At 39.9% G+C, this 23,350-nt stretch overlaps 1 protein-coding gene across 1 annotated transcript in view; it reads left to right on the top strand.

Moving 5' to 3' along the window:
• GFRA1 (GDNF family receptor alpha 1) overlaps positions 1-23,350 on the top strand; it is a 193,080-nt gene that overhangs the window by 145,667 nt on the left and 24,063 nt on the right. Inside the window, exons 5-7 of the mRNA XM_065408101.1 lie at positions 11,950-12,059; positions 18,623-18,757; positions 22,487-22,665. Of these exons, the coding sequence (XP_065264173.1) occupies positions 11,950-12,059; positions 18,623-18,757; positions 22,487-22,665 (424 nt within the window). The remainder of the gene's footprint in view (positions 1-11,949; positions 12,060-18,622; positions 18,758-22,486; positions 22,666-23,350) is intronic.

Raw genomic sequence — 23,350 nt, 5'->3', positions numbered from 1 at the left:
TGCAGTAGCAAAACATACCAGGAGACAGGGAGTATATTTATTGTTTTAGACCAGGGGTTCTCAAACTTCATTGCACCGCAACCCCCTTCTGACAACAAAAATTACTTCACGACCCTAGGAGGGGGGGACCAAAGCCTGATCCCGCCCAAGCCCCACTGCCCTGGAGAGGAGGAAAGGGGGGAGGGCAAAGCCTGAGCCCCACGGCTCCGGGCAGGGAGGCCAAAGCTGTGAAGCTCCAGGGCTTCAGCCCCAGGCAGGGGGCCTGTAACCTGAGTCCTGCTGCCCAGGGCTGGAGCCCTTGGGCTTTGGCTTCGACCCTGGGTAGTGGGGCTCGGGCTTCAGCCCCGGGCCCCAGCAAGTCTAAGCCAGCCCTGGCGAATCCATTCAAAGGGGGTCCCGACCCACTTCGGGGTCCCAACCCACAGTTTGAGAACTGTTTTAGACTAATTGTTACTTAGGAAAAGAAGTGTAGTTATGCAAAAACAGAAAAACACACTTAACTGAATGTAGATATTGTCAGTTTTAAAAGTGTATTTTGTGTATATGTCTGTTTATGGAAATACTTGTGTTCTAATTGACATTTTCACTGATATTTATTTTACGTAAGGTGAACTAACTTTTTTTTAAAGATAAATTAAATCAGGAATGGAATATCTGTGTGATACTTAATACATTAAATAAATAATAAGAAAATAGTTGAAAATCAACTCCTGAAGTCCAAGGTTCTGTATGTTACTTGCAAGTAATATACAGAAGTTGCCTGTCATCAGCTAATGTGGAGAAACAGCATTCTGTACTCAGCTCGGGGAGGGAAAATGTAAATTCATTTAATCTTCACTGTTTTGGGCTTTTCTCCCCTCACCAAAAAAAGAAAACACAAGTAAATGTTTGAAGGGAAGCCTTCCCCCCGCTTCCCCTCCCCCCCCAAAAACCCCCAAACACTATTTTTTTCAGTGAAGTTAATAGAGCTGCTGGTTAATTAATGTATATAAAGGTATTTCATAAGTTTTTAAAAACTAATTAAGACCTGTTGAAATTCATAGTTATGCCCAACTACCCAGGAGTGTGTGTATTTAAATAAGTAAATATGATACTAGTTAAAAGCATGCAAGTTTAGAGGTACTGAAGGAAAAAAGTCAGCACAGACAAGTCAAAATAGAAACCCCCGGTGCTAGTGTAACCCCCTTTTCTGTCTTTCCTTCTTTCTCCCTCCCCCACTTTTTTCTGGTGTTCAGAAACCTCATTGCAATAATTACAGCTGCTGTTTCTACTTGCTCTGAGTTGAGCAAACATTCCCAGATAAGGTGGCAGTATAGAGGCTTTAGTGACTGTAAATAAGTAGTTGCTATTTCAGCAGAATAGAGGGAGTGCAGGAAGATATTAACCATGTTCAGTAGCTGTTTTGAAGCTAGTTTGGAAGTCTTTAAGGGCAATCATTCCTGTAAACGCATGCACACGTGCACACAGCCTTAATTCGAAGCAGGGCCGGCGCTTCCACTAGGTGACCCTAGGCGGTCGCCTAGGGCGGCAGGATTTGGGGGGTGGCATTTTGCCGTCCTCAGCGGAAATTCGGCGACGGGGGGTCCTTCCACTCCAGGTCTTCGGCGGCGGGTCCTTCACTCGCTCCGGGACCCGCCACCGAAGTGCCCTGAAGACAGGACCCCCGCCGCCGAATGCTCAGAGGAGGAGCGCTGCCGCCTAGGGCGGCAAAAACCCTGGCGCCGCTCCTGATTCGAAGCTGAAAGCCCTGACCAGTCAATAGTGAGTTCTATTAGGGGTGTAAAACTGGCAGGCATTTTGAGCACCAGTCAGAAGATGCAACTCAGCCCTGTAGGGAGAAGATAAGGCTGCCGGCAGTAACCCAGAATGAATCTGTGGGTTGGATCTCAATACACTTTCCTGTCATTTTACAGGTTAATTGGACCTTACTGGTGTGAAGCAGTTATATGTTAAGGTATCTGTAAAGTCCTTAGTCCCAAGAAGGAAAATAAGTAATTTTTTTTTACCTAGCATTGGGTTATAGTTAAGGGGATAGGGAAGTTTGCTACTTGCCTAAAAGACTGCTGCCTTACTCTTGTTATTCTAACAAGAATTAGAATTGCTTAGAATTAAGTAAGATATTTGTGTGAATATCTATATTTTTGAGACACAAAGTATGGTCTTGTGCCCTGACAAGTAAAGCACCAGTCAGCGTCAACCCAGCCCTGCAGAGAGAAGCTAGAGCTGCCCGGGTAACCCAGACTGAATCGGTGGGTTGGCGCTCAGTATGTAATTCATAGACTGTAATTTTATCAGTGGGACTGAGACTGGGAAAACACGATAAAGGAGGAATCGTAGACTAGGGGCCAAATGTCTTCATGAATTGTATTACATCATTGAAACAAAGACCCCGTGTTAGCCTAACTGCAACAGTAACGGTCCGTTTTTCTTATTTGAAATTGGGTATGTGCTCAATATTGTTGATGCTGAAACAATTGGACTGGAGTGGGGGGCACTGAAGCCTGAGGGGTCTGACTGCTCTGGGGCCCCGCCACCTCCCGGCATGCGGCTGAAGCTGAAGAAGTCACGGAGGTCTCTTAAAGTCACAGAATCTGTGACCCCATGACAAAATCATATCCTTAGTTATAAGTTACACACATACAAAACCTGAGAGACTGTGCACTGGCCAATGCCATATCCATACTCACATACCCAAACATTTCATAGTTGGGTGGATCTCTCAACAGGTGGTCATCGATAGAGGGTTTCTGCTGGGACCTTCCCAGTGAGGTCTTCCCACTCTAGCCCAATCAGGGGACCTCTTTTATCATATTGTTCTGACCCCACATCTAACACCTTATGCATATGCATGAGGGTTCCAACCCTCCTTTTCCTTATCTGTACTTCCACACCCCATAAACTTTAGGGTGCCCTGATTTTCATTGGTTGTTCTCTTAGTTCCCTTTTTCCTTATTAGCATCTTATTAACATTTATGTCAACCTGTTTCCAAGGTAAACTGTGTTCAGAACAGAACTTGCTGTTATGTTACAATCAGGTGTCTTGCATTCTTGACTTTCTAGATGGGTACATTACAACATACTTACTGAAACATCACCTATTGGCCCATTCTTTCCCATAATTTTGTGACTTTACTGACGCAGGGTTATTCTTAGTCACCCATTTATGTCTAGCTTCCTTAAGCATAGTGTGGCTAAGCTGAAATCTTAGAGGCCTCAGCCTGTAGGTCTTGCATTACAGCCATTCTTTACTCATATACCTAATACACACTCATCGCTCCTAAATACTTGTCAATCTTATACTCCTATAGTCCTATCCTACCTATCTATTCATCGCACATTGATTATATACGACATAACATATGAGTTCACCATGACAATAACTCACCTCAATGATCAAATAAACTAAGTGGCTACATGTTGCACAGTGCCACAGACGAGGCCACTTTATTTGCTTCCTACTAGAGAGGAATGGTATATTTCAGCTTGGCTTTTCTGGTTTGATTTGACTGAAATCACTGTATCCACATGTTCATGTACTTAGCCTGAAATTTTCCAGTATCTGAGGTATGCTATTCTGCTGTTTGAATTTTAATGCAGCACATCCCTTAAAGTGACTGTGTTGTCTCTGCCATTGGTGTCTAGACACTAGAGCAGGTTTGACTAATTAGTGTAGTCACCCAGATGGCTCGACTGGTGTCTGTGCACTCTGTACATTTGTGCAACTGAGACAAAAATGGAAACGTAATCCATTGGCAGTATCTCTGCTGAATCCAAATGGCATCCTATCGAGTATCCTTGCTAAGCTTGTCACATCTGGAAATTGCTCTTTACCTCATTTACTGACCAAACTTATGGACTTTGGGGAAATATTATCTGCTTGCTGTAACAAGTGAATAAATCATGTTTTTAGCAGTGTCCACTCAGATCCACCACAGACTCCTGCATGGTCTCATGCACTTAAGCAGTTTTGAAATTCTGTCCAAAGGAGGGCAGTGGTACACTCCCAGTTTGCAAAACGAAAGACGCTCAGTGGAGATAGGCATCTGTGGTGTGGTTCACGAAAGCCCCATTTTTAGGTACCTCAGCAATCCACAAAAGTCCTACTTGGCTGCCACCTAACCCTGTGTGTGCAGGTGCCTAAGTATTTTGCAATAAAAGTTTTCTAGGTGCCTATATTTCTGCCTCTCTGCATGCCTACTGCTGCCTCCCTCTGAGTGCCTATCTCCTGCCAAAGCATTAGAGCAGGGGTAGGCAACCTATGGCACGCGTGCCGCCTTCGGCACGCAAGCTGATTTTCAGTGGCACTCACACTGCCCGGGTCCTGGCCACTAGTCTGGGGGGCTCTGCATTTTAATTTAATTTTAAATGAAGCTTCTTAAACATTTAAAAAACCGTATTTACTTTACATACAACAATAGTTTAGTTATATATTATAGACTTATAGAAAGAGACCTTCTAAAAACGTTTAAATGTATTACTGGCACGCGAAACCTTAAATCAGAGTGAATAAATGAAGACTCGGCACACCACTTCTGAAAGGTTGCCGACCCCTGGATTAGAGCAATTCACAAACCAGGGATGGTAGGTATTCAGCCACTTAAGTCACATGTGGGGGCTTGATTTGGTAGCCATACTCAGAGGCTGCCTACTGGACCAGATAGGCTGCCTACTGGACCACAACAGCTGGGCAGGGAGGACAGCATCCCTTATAACTCTTAGCCTAGTAGATTGCTCATCCAGGATGTGGGAGACCTGTGGTTCAAGGTCCCCCTCCTGAGGGAGAGAAGGGATTTGAACAGGGATCATCCGTCTCTTAGGTGAGTGCTCTAACCACTAGGCTATGGAATATTCTGATGTAGGTCTGCCTCAATCTCTCTTATTGAAGTTGTTTCACTTCAGTTAAATATAATTAAATATGAGTTGGGCCTGTGAAAAAGCTAGAATTACTCTATAGCCCAGTGGTTAGGGCACTCACACAAGAGGTTTCAAATCTCTTCTCTCCCTCAGGAGGAGGGGACTTGTACCAGGGGTCACTCACATCTTGAGTGAGTACCCTATCTACTATGCTAAAGGTTATAAGGGAGGTCTTCCTTCTCCGCTGTTTTGTTTCAGGCCCCACACACAATTTAGATAGCCAAACACCTCTCTTCCCCCAATTCATGGTTCGGAAGCAGAGATAGACATGTCCCTTCAGCCCGGACTTAGGTGCTGAACTCTGAGAAGAGGTAGGTCTTAGCACACACAACCTCTGGTTGGTATCTTCCATTGGCTAGCACAGACAATTGTTCCTATGATTTTTCCAAAGCACCTAAAAGTAGGGCATTCAGCCTCGCAATATTTAAATCCATTTGCTGATCCCACCCCAGATACTTTTGAAAATCCCAATAGGTGCCTATCTGCATCTTTAGGCACCTAGGACCAGATTTTGAAAGGACCAGGTAAAAGGTATCTATGGCTCTTATTCAGGAAAGCATTTAATACTTATTTAGCTTTAAACTTAATTTTAAGTCTGTTCTTAAGTGTTCTTCTGAATTAGGGATGCTTTCCTGAATCAGGGCCTATATCCTATAGCTTCTTAATACAGTGAGTTACAGAAGAAACTGAAAATAGATGATAGCAACTAAATATGTGTGTTAGTAAAGTACACACTAATCTTTTGTACTCACAGGTACCAAATAAATTACTCTCTTCGTGGAGATATGACCTGCTAATTTGCCACCAGAGTCTGGGTTGTACTGTTTAATCCCATATCATTTTAAAGTCTCAGTATTTCCCTTAAAACAGCATCACAATTGGTACAGTTTATGCGCTTTCTTCTTGTGTGAACGTACTCCTGATAATGCCTAACATTATCATTTACAGACGTAAGCGTTAAAGCATGAGAGAGGAAGGTTTTGTAGTTTTGGAAGCTGGACTGGGACTCAGGAGCTCTGTGTTTAATTCTCTGCTCTGCAACAGACACTGTGTATGGCTTTAGACAAGGCAGTGAATTTCTCAGTTCCGCATCTGTACAATGAGATAATACTTCCTTTCCCCACTCTTTGTTTTGTTTACTTCAAAAGTAAATTCTTTGTGGAGGAAGGGCAGTCTCTTGCTTTGTGTATGTACAGTGCCTAGCATAATTAGACTATAGTCTGGGTTAGGGTCTCTAGGCGCTACTGTAGGAGAAATACATCAGCTGCAACAAAGAATTTTCCTATGCTAAGTGAAAATAATTCACCAGAATTAAAACTAAATTGATCAATTTACAGTGCCAGGAAGTGTTCCTTGCTCTCTTTTACTATACAGCACCAAGCACCATGATGGACATTTACTAAATGCTGAATAATAATTAATAATTAAGTCCTTTGGAAACTTAATAGTATCCCATTTTGGTCAATTCCTCCTATTCAGATGTCTGTTTTGGTCAAAGCACAAATAATCAGATAAAGGTCTCCTTTAGGATGTCCCTCCCCCACAAAAAAGCATAGAAAATCATGTTAGTTAATGGAGAATTGAAAAAGTTTATTCCTCATCCATATAATACACTAAAGGGAAAAACTGAGAAAACATTAATATCTTCTAAGTCGGTGTGTGAAACACATCTGAACGTATATACACTCAAGGTTAGAGCCTTCAACAGTCCATTTTGGTCACGAAGACTCTCCCTTTTTCTTCACAACCTCTCCGTGCATCTCTTTGAGCAACCAGCTAGTGCCATGTCTTTCTTTAGTTCCTACTTCCACGAGACTTCATGGTCTCTTCTCCAAATCTCTCTTCTTTTGGGGATGAAACTCTGCTCCCATTTAAGTCAACAGAAAAGCTTTCATTAACTTCAGTGGGGCACAATTTCACCTCAGGTTTATTCCGGCTGGGTTTTTTTTCCCCTATATCATTCCTCCAAACTCTTTGGGTGACATCCTGGCCCCAGTGAAGTCAATGGGAGTTTTCCCCCGAGTTTAAAAACTGCTAGACAATAGCTGTGCCTCTAACCACCACTACCCATTGCCATACTTCTTTCTTACTGCCACTTATGACTATCCCTGCTTTATTACAGAGAGTATTGCTTCTGATTATCAGGTTTTCCTGCAACTATACACCTTTTGAATATTTTAAGTAGTCACATCAACAGAGTTTTAAGAACTTTTCAAATGGTTCATTTCCATAAGTGTATTTCTAACCCACAAATTTCAAGTGCCTTGGACCTTCTTTCATCAGTGATCTATTCACCTGTAGGCCGAGGTTCGCCTCCAAATAATGAAATACACAGAGAAGTTTTACATAACTCACTGAATACTGCGAAAAACTTACTGCTTTTAAATGTACAGTATTCATTTTATAAATGCCATACATATCCACAACTGTGCAAACAATGCCATAGTTCAATTAACCAGCCTTAAAAAGAGGCGAAGTGGCAACTGCCTCAGATAATTTCAAAACATCAAAGAGCTTTTTAAAAATACTCCAGAAAGAAATGTATAAAGGTGTAATTAATATTGCCTAAAGCAACAGGGCATGCTAATATGAGGTGAATCCATGTCACAGAATTTGTTTTTATGTACAAGACTGATTTTAAAAAAATCCTTGGGGTTTTTTTTTTTTTTTTTTGAACAATATTTCAAAGCTTATTCATTTATATACTTATTCATTTAACCCTCAGAATATTTGAAAGATCAAGATCATAAAAGAAAAATTGAACTTGTGTTCTTTCTGTATTTTTGGCTGCTCTAAATAGTTTTACTAGTGCTATTACTTATACCACGTTTGGGGGATTTTTTTTGTTCAAATGACTGGTACCTGTTTTGAGCAGATTTGCATAGGATTTATCAATAGGATCATTTTTATTTTATTTGGTTAGTAATATGCAAAATATTTAAGGTACACTTTTCAGAAGATCTGCAGTTTACTTTGAGGAGATTTCATTTGGCTACAATAGGACCATTTAATTTCTTTTTTTTTTTTTCCACAAAAAGGAGAGATTATTTTCCTTCCTTGGAAGGTGATTTTTTTTGGTGGCACACTTAATTCCTTTTTTACGCCAAAGGAGAGGAAAAAATCATTATTATGGCCATGCACGTGGAGAATTTGTGATTTGGACACTGGAAATGAATTCATTGTTTTGAATATAGTTGTGTTATATATTTTATATTACACATGTGATTGTCTATATACACTATACATATATACACACACATCCTGCGTGAATATAATCATGTAAACTAAAACACAAACACTCACTACAAATGCTACTCGCTATCCAAATTATCAAAATACTCAGTTAGATACTAGAGAATTAGCAAGATGCTTAACCAAATAGTGTCCCTACTCAAAAACTGGTTAGAACTGCCACATTGAAGGAATATGAAATTAACATAATATTCAGAGTAACCGTTGTCAAACGTCTTTTGTATTATCCCACTGCTTATTATCAGCATCTCCAAAAGGGTTGTCATCTCTGCCTAAAGGAGTTTTAATACCATGTACTATGCTTTAGGCAGGGCTTTGGTTATCACCGACTAGGTTATTTTTGTATCCCAGTTTATTTAAAGAGCTGTATCACTGGTTTGGGCTGGTTGGTGACCATGCTGTCAGCTGTGTCACAGTGATCAGAACATTTTGGGCCAGATCCTCAATTTAGTGTATATCAGCATTGATCAGCTGAAATTAATGGAGCTACAATAATTTACCCTAGTTGAGGATCTGACCTTCTGTTTTTATTTCACACATCACAGGACTTTTCTTTCCACTGTAGACTCAGGTTTAAATAATCTGTAAATTTAGAGCCTCTAAATCTGTGTCAAAGCTAAGATCATAAGTAAAACGAGTTTGGTGGCCTAAGCTTAGTTTCCATTGGAAAGTAATCCACATCCGTATTCGATACAATTAGTTGTCTGTTCAAGAGCGTTTAAGAACTAAGGTAGCATGGAAACTCAATTACTTTTTGTCTCTAGAGAGAGACAGAAAGATCCTGCAGGTCAGGGAGAACATTTATTGGCAATCTAGTGCAGTGGTGCTTGAACCACAGCTGTCTGAACTATAATTGGCCTATGAAAACTTAGACGTGCGATGCTACTAGATTGTTAACTTTCATTACCACAAATATTCTCCAGAAATTAACACAGAATTCAAGCTGTATGCACTAGGGATCAGTTGAGCACTTCTGAGCCTCCTCCATGGTTTACTACAACAAATACATTCTTTAAACAGGCTGTACAGTAAATGACCAGTGTTGTTACATCCAGGGGGTTAGTTATGGGAGCTTAAAAGCATTTGGCAATGAGGGAGCATGTTAAGTGAGTTCTGGAGGCAGGCACCTTGTAGTCCAAGGGAAAATGGGACAATTCTAAACATTGTGGCACCTGCCAAAAATGTATTGAGGATTTTCAAGACACTAATCTGTGCTCCTGCAGCTCAAAAAAAAGCCTTTGTTTGCGGGTTTTGCCTACTTACATAAATAATGACATTTAAATCTGTGGAGCTATTTTAACACCCAGATACTACACATGGAACAATTTTTGTTCCCTGCCCACATTGTGAAGATTTTGTGCCACACAGACTCAGTATGCTTTCTTTACACGCAAGAGTTTAGTCTATGTCCTGAAACATAATTTATAAAAATCTTCTTATATGTAATAATCTAAGAAACTCCCAATGGACTATCCTTCCCCTCCCAGATTCCATTTTCCCACACATCTCCCAACATGCTCTCTCAGCCCTGGTCTACACTGGGGGGGGGATCGATCTAAGTTACGCAACTTCAGCTACATGAATAACGTAGCTGAAGTCGACGTACTTAGATCGATTTACTGTGGTGTCTTCACTGCGGTGAGTCGACTGCTGCCACTCCTCCGTTGACTCTGCTTGCGCCTCTCGCGGCGCTGGAGTACAGGAGTTGACGGGCGAGCGCTCTGGGGTCGATCTATCACGTCTAGACTAGACGCGATAAATCGATCCCCGCTGGATTGATCGCTGCCCGCCGATCCGCAGGTAGTGAAGACATACCCTCAGTCTCTAAGGTATTGATTGGGAAAACACCACAGTGTCTAACTGCTTGCCCAAATTTTCTTCATGATGCTATTGTTCTCTTCTTAACCTGCACATTTAAAAGATCTCTGTGGGGTCAGTTTGCCAACTTGCTGAGCCCTTGCATACACTGTATTCTCTGACATGAAGTAAGTAAAGAATTAATGAAAATTCAGAGAGCATGTATCGTTAAATAGGATGTACCTGAAAATCTGTAGACAGTTACATTACTCCACAGAGATCTTTAAAAAAAATATGAAGGCAGAGATTCCACAGAGCTTGGTGGGGGGAGGGAGAGGAATGAAGAGAGAAAGGGGGGGAAATAACAAGTTGGTGTCAGTGAGACATTTATACGGGTTAGAACTATATAGCAACCAAGGAATAGATTGAAAGAAAGTTCAGATACAGTTTGAATAAGCAGGATGCTTTCTTTAACTAAGTCTGGGAACCTTTTGAAGTTTGCACATCACTACTTTCTATCCAATTAGTAAGACCGGTGAAACAATAATAGCAAACAAAATTAGTCAGTCTCTGGAGGATTCTGCCAAATACAGAAAAGTAAAACCGGTCCAAGCCAGTTGGTTCTTACTAACTTCTGTGTTTCCTTTAACATTGTAAAACTACCTAATGTGATAGAAAATAATATTTAGCCCTTACTGTTCCTTGCATCTGCAAAGTGCTTTGCAAAGTTTAACTAATCCTCAAATGTTTCTGTGAATGACTATAAGCAAAGGACTATTACCCCCATTTCACAGATGAGAAAACTGAGGCAAAGAGGTTAAATAGTTTTCATTTATATAACATCTTGGGTGTGCATGTCCGTTCATAGGCAAATAAAAATATTCCTGCCCTGATTACCCTACAATTTCAAGTAAATCACCAAAACAACAACTATGAGGACAGGCCAAGGTAGGTAAGGGAATGCCAACATGGAGACTGGAAGGTGTAACTTGCCTAGGGCCATGGTGGGATCTTGATCCTGCTCCATTAAAGTCTATGGGAATTTTGCCTTGGACCTCAGTGGGAGCAGTATCAGGCCTTTGAAGTGCTGAGATTAAACTCAGGAGTTCCTGGCTCTCAGCCTTTTTCTTGAATCTCTAAAATAAGTTATAATAATAGGCTGCATACATATCGCACTTTTTCATTCGTAGATCTCATCGCACTTTTCAAAGGTGGGTAGGTACTAATGTTCCCATTTTGGAGATGGAGTAATGGCAAAGTGAGGGTCTCATGGTAGTTCAGTACCAGGTCTAGGAACTGCACTCGGGTTTCCTTACTTTAAGCCCTCAGCTCAATCCAGTAGTCTTCTGCTAAGTGCACATTTTACAAGGTCAAAATGTTTTCTCCAGTACTGTTGCTCCAGGGGACTATGTATGCTATACTATCTGGTAAGGCCTGCTTCCCCTGGTTTAGCCAGCCTGTTCTGCGGGCTAATACAGAACTGGGGCAGGCCCGGGCTGGTAGTGCTTGGGATCACATTACATGACAACCCCTTGTGCGACTCCTTGGGCACAAATGTCTAGTTCTGCATAATCAATAAACCACTTGTTCTAGCAGATATTCTGTTCTTTTAATACAGATTTTCTTCCAGATGTCATACTCCTGCTCTGTGATCAGAGTTCAGAATCACAAAACGTGAACTCTTTAATGATGGCTTCTCTTGTTTGCCTGTGTTTGGTGGGAAATGCAGAGCACTCATTTTGATATAAAGTGTATATTTCTGAGTGCAGTGTCCTTCGCTGACTGCATACCTTAACACTTCTCAGATATGCACTCCAAAAGCAGACAGGGATGTATTTAAAAAGAGAGTCTTGCCAGTTTAAATGTGTATTATGTATGTATTTAAGAAGATGAAATATTGACAAAAAAAAAGAAGAGTGCAAAAGGTAAGGCTGCCTGGAGGCTTGATTTTTAAAGATATGCATTTTTTTTCTTACCATGTTGCAGATCTCGCCTTGCAGATTTTTTCACAAACTGCCAGCCTGAGTCACGGTCTATTAGTAGCTGTCTGAAGGAAAACTATGCTGACTGCCTCCTTGCTTACTCGGGGCTTATTGGTAAGAGCTTTGCGGGGAGTGGGTGCTCTCTGAGTGTTGCTTGCAAATGGAACAAAAGAGTGACATCTTGAAGGCCTGCTGAAAACAAAAAATAAAGTTAATGCTCTGGGCCATATTGCGCCATGAGATTGTAGGCAGAATTCTCCCAATTAAATCAATGGCCCTTTGTTTTGACTCTAAGAGTCTTCTGGAGTAAATTGAGCTGTACAGTAGCAAGCAGAAGAAGGGCAGAGGGAAATAAATGGGCTTGACTGTGAAGAAAATCGGTATGGAAGCAAGTAGAAGTAAAGCTTGAAAACAAAGGGATTGATATTGGACAGGCCCATTGAGTAAAAGGTGAATAGAGTAAAAAGAGTAGGTGACACTAAAACTTGCTAGTGTTTGCTGTTATCAGAAAAGCAGGTGGTATTGACATATTTAGGGAACGCTTACCATGAATGGAAAAATGAGACCGCAATAGACCAAATCAGTCTCATTTCACTTCCATCAGCTGTAGTTTTAATGATCTTCCTATGGCCCTTCAAACTGTTTTCTGAGATGCCTGTCCATGGAGGTGAACTTATCTCCTGAAATCCTCTCCTCCTCCAATAATTCATTTTGCTCGCTGCCACCTGCCTGACTCTCAACCAGGGGATGCTTATATGCAAGTCAAATTTCATATCCCACCCATGCTGTTTGATTCCTGATTGGGAGAACTCATCTCGGGGAAGGGAACTTTCCACAGAAATGTCATGGCTGGACAATAAAGAAAAAGGGGAGCATTAAGACCGTGAAACAAACAAATCACAAAAATGGTCACTAGGTAAGGGTGTGTTTTTTTTTCAAGCTCACAGCCTGCACCTGCCATGATGCATTCATAGCCCCTTTTGTTAGGAGTGAAGGCCCCAGCCGAGCCCCTGAAGCAGATCCTGCTGTTAAATAAATGTCTTCTGAAATATCATCCAGAACAAAACATGTACAGAATGGTCTGATCTTGCTGGAAAATGAAATTAAAAGCAAGTCCTCAAAATGAATAAGGTAAATTATACATGGTGACTACTAAGAAAAGACATGGTAGTTTTAAAGACCACAGTCCAAGATTTAACAGAAAAAATAATATACAGAAAGCAAGACACAGGAGCAGTGACTGATAAAAATTCATTTGACTCGTGAACAAAGAACTGAGTAGCGAAGAAATCAGATCCAGTCAATGAAATTAAGGGTGGTAGCTGCTGGCAAGGAGTAACTCTTGTACTAATGGATAACTCTGGATAAGAGCTGTTGGCAGATTGTTACTGGGCCTAGTGACTTTTGTAGAGGATTTTATTGGATCCATTTTGCAATTTAACCTTAAGGATGACCCAGTTCATGTAGAGAGGTGCTTTTGTGTTCCTATAGGCAATGATATTGCACAAATAGTATAACACTGCATAAACACTTTCTGACACCAGGGACGTGGAACGGGTCCCTAAGGAAGTGAAATCAAAAGGAGATCTAACTTCTGAAAGGGGAAATAAACATTTTTCTTCTCTCCTAACAGCCTCCAGACACATGCATGAAGATAGGAGCTGACTAGTGTTACAGCAGTTTACACTTCTCAACTGTAGTTCAGATAAACAAAGGAATGTACTAAGACAAACCTTCCTTGTTGTGGAACAAGAAGATCCTGATTCTGAGCTCAGTCAGACCAGTGTAGATCTGGAGTAAATTCATTAGCTTCAGGAGAGAAACTCCAAATTTACAGCAGTCTAGATGAGACCAGAATCAGGGCCAGAGTCATCCTACTGACTGTTATAAAATATATGGGAAGCAGAAAAATTTTGGTTAACTCTTTGTAGCAAGCTATTCCAGGTTCATTCATCTAAATACCAGGCATCTCCAGCTGGCGTGGCTAAGAGAAAATACTGTTCATTAAAATAGAATGCTCTTTCATTTAGTTACTTCATAAGAGGTTGCATACAATTCTGAAGAGATGGCAGCAAGATTTTGTAACCTCTGCGCTGTTTGTTTCGGGAACATGAAGGTTCTCTGAGGAATGGACAGTGGATCTGCCTCTGCTCTCACATACACTGATGTAAACTAGAGGCAACTCCACTGAAGTCAGTGGAATTAGAAGTAGAAGAAAACTGGTGTAAATGAGAGTAGAGTCATGCCCATTGGCAGTAGGTGAGATGTTATACCAGTTAAATGGAAAATAGGTTGCACGGAGGGGTGGTTTTGGATTGGATTGGTATGATATACACAGTTTGAAAGTATATTTATAGGAAGGGATTTTTGGTTTTGTGTGTGAGCTAATGAAAATCAATGAATACAGGTTTTGGTTGTTTTTTTTTTTTTTTTTTTAAGTGATAACCTGTAAAGAAAAAAGACATGGTTATTTGGTGTAGAAAAAGGTTGGCGATACAAATATGTGACACCCAGCACATTGGTCATTCCTAAGTTAAGCACACTGGTCCCATCTCTGCTCCCGCACTGATTTCATACAAGTGTAACTCTATTGAATTCAATATAATGTTTTCCATTAATTTTCTGAAGCTTTTTCCCTTATTTGTTTTCCACATCCTGTCCTTTTAATTTCCCTATATCTCCCTGAAATTCCATAGGATTTTGTGTTAGTGAACTAGGATTGCAGGATCAAACACTGTACTGCTAGGGATACCCAGAGCTATGAGCCACTCCGTTACCTCTCTCAACATGTTCCTAGCTGTCTTACATATGAATCACTTAAAACCGGTTTCAGTGCTAGAAGTGTGAATCTCAGTTACCCAATAAACTGTGTGTAAATCCTGCCAACTACACCACTGTAACATGCTGCTTATGAGCCACTTGTGCTAGCTTTCTGTCTCAGCAAGAATGAGTTTTGTTGGCAGTTGCACTTTGTATCAGTTCCTGCCACACCAATCTGTCTTCCTCACGAGCAAACTCCTCAAGGCTCTCCTTGCCCCAGCCTTGCCGAGCAGGTTACTCAGTAAACTCCAGCCCCCAAACTCCTCAGAGATGTTTCTCTGCAGTGTATGGCCCCTATCACTGTGTATTCACAGAAGATACTAAGATGGATGCTCTGTTAAAAAGTCAGTATATCACAGCTTATTCATTTACTGGGGTAAATATACCCTACTGTTCAAACACAGCACAGAATTGGTTTATAGTAAAACTAAAACAAGTTTATTAACAAAACAGAATTGATTACGTGATACCAAGTAAAAGAGCTAAGCGTAGAGATGGTTACAAGCAAATAAAAGTGGAAACACGCATTTAAAAGTCAAAAACTTAATCTATCAAGATACAGTCTTTGTTCAAGATGGCCTCTCTCACCCACAGTCTCCTTTCCAGCTTTTCACTTGCTGGGTTGGCCAGGACCCATCACAGAAATCAAATCGCTTGGTTTCTTTGTCTCCTTAAGGTGAAGGACAAAGCGGGGGTGGGGAAGGGGCCTCTGTCTGTTTCTTATATCCCAAAAGGGATTTCTTTGTTGTACACGTCAGGAAGCCCTTTTGGGAATTCAGTCTCCTGTGATTCCCTGGGGTGCAGGAGCCATGTTAATTCTCTGTCTCTCAAGTTCAGGAACAGGATAAATAACCCCGGCTCGTTTACCTGGATAGCTTTGTTTACTGCTAATATTTAAAAAGAGGTTAAACCCATATTCCATTGTCTAGGGCAGGCAGACCTATGTATCACCTTAACCTAGGCTAGGCTGTCTTGTCTTAAACATGTTTTAGTAACATCTTACAGAGGGAATTTATAACTTCATACATAAGGTTAACACATGCATTTTACAATGATATTAATAACCAGCATGTTGTTAGCTTTCAGATGATCCCTCACAAGGCATATTTTGTGCAGATATTATTGCAGTAGTGTGTAGAGTGTGAATACAGGGGTGCCTAGAGTCACAAGCACTTAATTCTGGATCTTGTTATAATTAGCTGATCTTTAAGCTGGGGCCCAATGACTCCTGTCATTCTGCATTCTTGCTGACTTTGTGTTTCTTCTCTTTCTTCTACCTTGCTGACAGTCCTGTTGTAAAGCATATGTACTTAGTAATTTTAACAGTCTCTCCTAGGCCTGGGTCAATTCCTGTAGGCAAATTTCACATGTTCAGGATCACACCTTGGTTGGAGGAACTTACCGGTAGTTAAACTTTTTTTCATTCTTAAAAGATATTCTGATTCTAGCTGGGAGATGTGTTGAGGTTCAGGTCAGTTTTGCCTCTGCCTAATGCATGCCTTTGATGCCTGCTCCAAAGAACATGATACAGCATTTGGAAATAGTGACCACAACAGAGCTATTATGACCTATTTTACTCCCAACTGCCATGATTACCCTGCTCGGTTAATGTCCTTCAGCAGAATTTTCAAGAGGCCATCTTAAAACAAACAAAAAATTCCACACACAGGGGATAAAGAAAGCCACCCAGGAAACCAAATATATAATCTACTTGGGTTCACATCTGCCCCCAGGTTTGAATGACAGACTTATTTTCTACTAGCTGCTCTTTCAGCCGCTCAATTTTTTCCTGTGTATACAGTTTATGTGCTGTATGTACACCTTCCTCATCCTGTCTTTCCTATAGTCACTGACCCTGACCACAGTATGGCACCTCTTACACTTTCACCCTCTGTTTAGACCCACTTTTATGGCCTTATTACCTCTTCTTCTTGAAAGTCTTACCTTAGTGGCCTTCCAGCTTCCTTCATACCCTATTGCTTTCTAATTCTTTATCAAGTATTTTTATCATCAGTTTTTCTGATACTCGTCTATTTTCTTTCCATTAAAAAGCTCTGGTTTTTCATTTTCTCTCTACATTACTTTCTTCTTTCCAGATCATAAATATCACATAGTTGAAACAGTGGGCTGAAATCATCAAAGGAATAATGGGTAGATATTTTTCATTGCTTTATTTTAATTTAATAACATTCCTATTCTTATTTATCTACTGTTATATTTTCATAAATAGTACAAGCGATATTTGCTGATTTTGCTATATTCCCCACCTGCATTTCATAAACAATTTGAACTGTTCTTCTTACACATATGCTGCTCTTCTGTAGACATTGGGTAATTATCACTACAACTTTTAGTTAAAAATTGAGAGTAGATAAAGTGATTGCACTCTACTTCAAAAAGATCTCAAAACAAAATATATATATATAATTTTGGAGATTCTTGTCATTTGCAGCTAACTTCAGTTCTGCATAACTTTCGGCATTTCTTTAAGACAGCTCATAATGTTTGTTTTTCTTTGTCTTCCATTTCATTCGTGAAACAATTTAAACATTCCCGTCAATGCCTGAAAGGTGCTCACGTAGTGCAGCATTTTCTATTGCTACACGTTGATGTGGTATTTGGCAGCCCCTTTTTTGTGAGGATTATAAATTCTAGGCTGTATGGACCCAATTGGCCCCTCCAATCTGCACTGTGGGTCTCTAATATGAATCTTCATCCATTCCACATGCCCAGCTACCACTGACAATACATTTGCTCTAGTGTGGAGCAGAGAGAAGTTTGCCCTGAATCTCCAGGCTACTGGGTGAGAGATGTAGGTCCCTAAATACGTACTTAGCCAACGGCTGCCCTCATTAGTGAAATTCTGGACTAATTCCATTGACTTCTTGGGCTGGAATCAATGGAGTTATTTCAGATTTATACCAAGTTAACTAAAAGCAGAAGGGGAATATAAACTTTGAAAAATACTTGAAGAATGAGCCATTTAAAAATAATTAAGGGGATGATTGGTCAACCCTTACTCAAGTTTGTGAACGCTTACTTAGACTAGGAATGACTTCGATGAGACTACTCATTTGACTAAGTGCTCACTAAAGTGAATGAGGGCTGCATAATCTAGATCAATGGAGGGCATTCTCAGTGTTTCCTTTAGGACAGGTAATGCATGTGTAGTACTTTGCAATTGTCTTTTTATTGAATTTCCTCTTGTTGATTTCAGACCAATTTTCCAATTTGTCAAGGTCATTTTGAATTCTGATCCTGTGTCCAAAGTACTAGCTACCCCGGCCAGTTTGGTATCATCCTCAGATTTTATAAACATACTCTCCACTACGTTATCCAAGTCATTAATGGCATTGACACTAAAAGCAAAGTTATTAGTAAATTGAAAGCTGCAGGAAATAAATTCTAGCTAGTTATGAAATTAATTTTATTGTTTCTGTGTTCCTCTCCTGCCACACTGTGAGCAGAACCTTTCAGAACAGTGGAGTCCTGGTGTTAGCACCCCGTTGAGATGTATGGGGCAGTTCAGAACTTTCATAGCTATTGTTTCAGGCTATCTGCAAACTCATGTGGACATCTCAGCATCATTTACACTACAGTTAAGTTTTCACATATTTCTTCACAACCATAACAGCTCGAACCCTTTTTTTTAAAAAAAATGAAAGCTGAGATTCTGCACTCAACACATGACTCTGAGAACTGGTGTCTTAGGCACCAGGCCTATAGTGTTTATGCCTTAATCCATCCCTATTTCTGTCTTCCACTAGATGTTGTTTTTCACTTCTTTGGGTAGTATGTATAAGGGTAGGACATTACAAAGATTACTGATGGTACAGTGTGTTGCTCTTTGTTAATAGGCACAGTTATGACACCAAACTACATAGACTCCAACAGTCTCAGCGTTGCCCCATGGTGTGACTGCAGCAACAGCGGTAACGACATAGAAGAATGCTTGAAATTTCTGAATTTCTTCCAGGACAATACATGCCTTAGTGAGTACAATATTATAAAATGTCTTCAAACATATATTTGTTCATGTTGCAATGTGCTGTATTGGGTTGTTTCACCTAGTTTTTAAGTACAATGTGATACTTCAAGGCCACTTCTATGCATTTTGATAGATTGGATATGTAGTAGGTATAGAAACTAGAACTAAAAGTAGCTGAGCAAATCTACCTGATGTGCCATTCACGGCTAAGCTTGTAAACGTGAGAAACTGTGGGAGATAATTCCAAATAACAGTGGTACATAATGTGGAAAAATTCTTTTACCCACAGATTATATTTTGGGCGGCCATCAGGGAAGGTCTCTACCAGAAAATTGCAAGATCTAAGTGGGTTGTGTATAATGTGAGAAATAGGTATGAAGGGTTTCATATAGATATATATGAATTGGGATTTTATTATCAATAGTTTCTCAGATTCTTGAAATTTGGTCACAAACTTCACTCAAATTATCTTGTTCACAATGAGATCGTGATACAGCAATTTCATTGAGATTGTTACGTTATGGTTTTAATAGCCCAACTTACTTCCAGTTGAGGGTCTCTGAGAAGTCAGTTTTGGTAGGCTTTCTTTCGCCAGCAGCCTTATAACTCAATGACAGGGAGCATACACCAGAATTTGAATTTCAGAGAAAGTGTTTATTGCTGATGTAGGGCAATACAACATTTAAGGTAGTCAGAAGAGTCATACATCACACAAACTTGGTCACCACTTAAAAAAAACAACCCAGAAAGTTATATTAGCAGTGGGTCTGAGGTAGCGCATTCTCTAGTTGGGGATAGGGGAGTTATAGTGAAATTCCATCACTGGGCTATCAAAGACCCAGCACTTCTCTAAGATGTTGTTTCTAAGAATCTTGCAGTGGTTTGTAGGGTATGTGTCGCTACATGCCGCAGTGAAAGGCTCCAAAAGCTCCCCACTGCCAGAACCTTTCCCTGCCTGTCTTACCCCTGCCAGAGCCTTTCACCACTGCTTGCTTCTTTCAGTGCAGTGGGGAAAGGCTCTGGAGATGGGAAGGCAGCAGAACACTACACTGCTAAAAATAGCAGTGTGGACAGGTGAGGCTCTGTTTGAACATGTGAAGAGCTGTGTAGGATATATACCCTTGTGTTCAGATGTGTAGGGCACTGTACTCTACTCACTTAAGCAGTGCCTCATTGTATACGCTGTTATTTATACCTGTTCTAGCTGGGCAGGCAATGTTAGTACTCTCCACACCATCGAAGCTGTTGACTGCCCTAAGACCATTTTTATCTTTTGCCTCTACCCAGCAATCTCTCAACATGCAATACTTCCATTAAGCATCAGGAGTTCTGTGTGCAGAACGATGACAGGATTGAGCCCTATTTGTTAAAAGCCTTGGAAGGATTGCTACACAGGAAAGGTTAATGTAGATCATTGGTTAAGCAATCAGTTCTGAGTGGGATTCTAAATGAGACAGGGGACCTGTATAGCATCCATTCTTTCTCCAAACTACCTCTCATACATATAACATTTCATATTTTGCTAATTTGTAAATGTGTTCATTAGTCATTACTATCATGTTACAAGTTCCTTTTAGACTTTAAGTGTACACCAATCCCTTTGTCTCTGCTGGAATAAAAAGTTTAATGACTATAAAGCAGCAACATTAAAGGTCTCTGTGAGAAAAATTATACTTACCCTCACAGGGAAACCTCTTTTTCATTAAAAAATTAAAATTAAAGGTGTTCCTGGTTTAATAGCATTTCACAGAGGGAGAAAAAGTGTTCTCGTGTCTTTTCATAAATGGCCTTTCAACATGGGGGAAAAAAACATTTGTTTCAGAACAGAGACTAAAAAAAAATCAGTTTTAATTTTTAAGTATAGGGTTATTTACCTGTATTCTGCTGTTGGAAAATGAAGAATTATAGGTCCCAATCCTTCAAACACACATGCATAACTGTATGAATGTGAGTAGTCCTGCTGAAGTAAAAAGAAATACTCACATGTGTTAAGTAAAGTGCATGTGTGTTTGCAGAATCTGGGCCTTACATGAAAATGGCCAGTCTTTAAAAAGCCAGAAGCCCAAATTTCTAAGGCCTAAATGATAGTACGTTTTGAAATCCCAAACAGTGTTCCTTTAATTCTGTTATAACTCCCTGTGGCACCTTTTAAAAAAGGTTGTCCTATTTCAAATCCTAAAGTCCTTTATTAAACTTTATTTTTAGTAATATTTTAAATATTCTTATAATACACACGGTGTTGCTTATTCTGCACACTATGGCCTTGATCCTGCATACACTTGTGCACTGGATAATCCCACTGAATTCAATGGGACTTAAGTTACCCAGGGGTGTAAGTGTTTTGGAGGATTTGGGCATACATACTAGATGGTGGAGTAGAGGGGAAGCACTGGCAAGCCAGGGGCAAAAGTGAGTTAATACAGATGATTGAAACGGTCGGCCATCTACTAGAGCAATTCAGCATTTGCTGTGACATCTTAGTCTTATTATGTTCGTCTGCTGTGTTATAGTTGTAAAATTCATGCACATTGTTACAAAATATAGATACACAGAAGGAGGAAAAAAGAAAAGAGAGAGTTATAAGGGTAATTTTATTTTAAATTATAAGAGTAATTTTATTTTAAAAACTAGAGGATGCCTCCATATTCTCCTGTAGCTTCTCCTACAGCACACTATTTCATTTACATAATTATTTGGTCTCCTATGGCATTTACTCTGTGAAAAATACTGCAGCTTACCTTGTTTAAGAAAGAATGCTGGACAGGAAAATCCTTTCATACTGTTCTCACTTTGCCCCCCCATCAGTCCAACCAATTGTAATGCCTTTTTTATGAATCAATTTCTGTTTGTTGGAACGTTAAGATCAAATTCTAGAATAAACTGCATCTTTCTAAGATGAGGGGTAAATGTAAATTAGTGAGATGGGTGCCAGTGAAGAGTATTGTTAATAACTTCCCCATTCAAGTCCCATGTGAAATTGTTTGCTTTCTTATACAGTCAGTGTGGAATAAGAAATCCCTAAATCCATGCTGAATCCCCAAAGACCTGATTAAAAACTGTTTTTCTATTCATTTGTATAAAAAACCCACAACCAATTTACCCTTGCCATAAACACACTCTTTAATCCCATGAAATTGATAAGCTTTTTAACCTTTATATTCTAAACTTTTAGTTTAAGCACATGTCTCTCACTTTGTTTTGAAGATTTTGTTTGGAAACTGGAAGGGAAAGATCATCTTAGTTAAACAGTCCCTTGTTTCTGGGCACATTGGTTTTAAAAGCAAGCTGTGGAAATAAGTCAATATATTGCCTGCTATTTATGTTTGGCTTGTTGCATAATATAATTTATCAGAATTAGGACACAATATTCATATTGTACCTTAAGTCTCACCAGTTATGTTTTTTGAAGCTTTTGAATGGCATGCTAATTTGCTCACAGAAGATTTAGGGTTTTGAGCTTCCATAAAGAATGGCTGAAAATATTTCAGGGAGAATTTAGCAATAGATAAACCTGTGGCCCCAAAATTCACATTTCTCGCATGTATTCAAAATACATTTAAACTAGTTTTTCAATATAAAAACGTGAGTTTGGACAAATAAGGACAAGATTTTGCCTGGGAGAGCATTTTTGGAGTTATTTCTGTTCTATGGCATCAGGGTATTTTTAATGCCAATTCTGCTGTTTGTGGCATTGGTATATATGCAGAATTTTCTCTATATTTGTTTTCTACAGAAAATGCAATTCAGGCCTTCGGCAATGGTACAGATGTGACTGTGTGGCAGCCAATCCTACCAGTACAAACCACCACAGCAACAACTACGACAGCTTCCAGATTTAAAAACATGGGCTCAGAGAGCACCAACAATGAAATACCCACCCACAATGATTTACCAGCATGTGCAAATCTGCAGGTAAGATTGCTTCATAAGTGCTACACTGAGACAGCAATATAAATGTGCAAAATGGAAAAAAGGAAATTGTTATTGATATAGAATCTGTCACCCCTGCCTGCTGCATACGTATACAGATATCCAGATAAACTTGAATTAATCTGTATTCTGTTCTGTTGATTCTAATGTTGAGGTTATTTACCCCATGTTTTGTAATATGTTAGACGCTCTTATTTTAAATAAGAAACATAAAGAAGAATAGGTTGTACTGGTACAGTAACCCAGGAACAGGACATAGTTATTTAGTGGAACCACAGCTTTGAATATGGAATTGGCATTCCTGCTACCCAGCCAATATAGACCAAATAGAGATGATGCACTCAATCATTCAAATTCAAAGGTTACACTGAGTGTGAACTAGTATACCTTGCATCATCTTCTTGGCCCTTCATCACGTTAGTTACACCGACTTAGACTCATTTAGACTAAGCGTGTACATTAGTATAACTGACATGGGAAAGGGGAAAACGATATAAATTACACATACTCCCCTCTGAATTGGGCCCAATGTCCTGCTTCAGTTAGCCAATTCATGGTGTGGCATTGATTCTGAATTTTAAAGAGGCTAATCACTTGCCCAAGGCCATAAATGCAGCTATCAGAAGATTACAGAATTTGGGCAGGAAAGAACCACAAAATTTTGGCG

The sequence above is a fragment of the Emys orbicularis genome, chromosome 7, assembly GCF_028017835.1.
Source record: "Emys orbicularis isolate rEmyOrb1 chromosome 7, rEmyOrb1.hap1, whole genome shotgun sequence".
In the NCBI taxonomy this organism is placed as follows: Eukaryota; Metazoa; Chordata; order Testudines; family Emydidae; genus Emys; species Emys orbicularis.
Note: the sequence above shows the minus strand (reverse complement) of the source record. Positions and strands in the feature narration are given on the sequence as shown.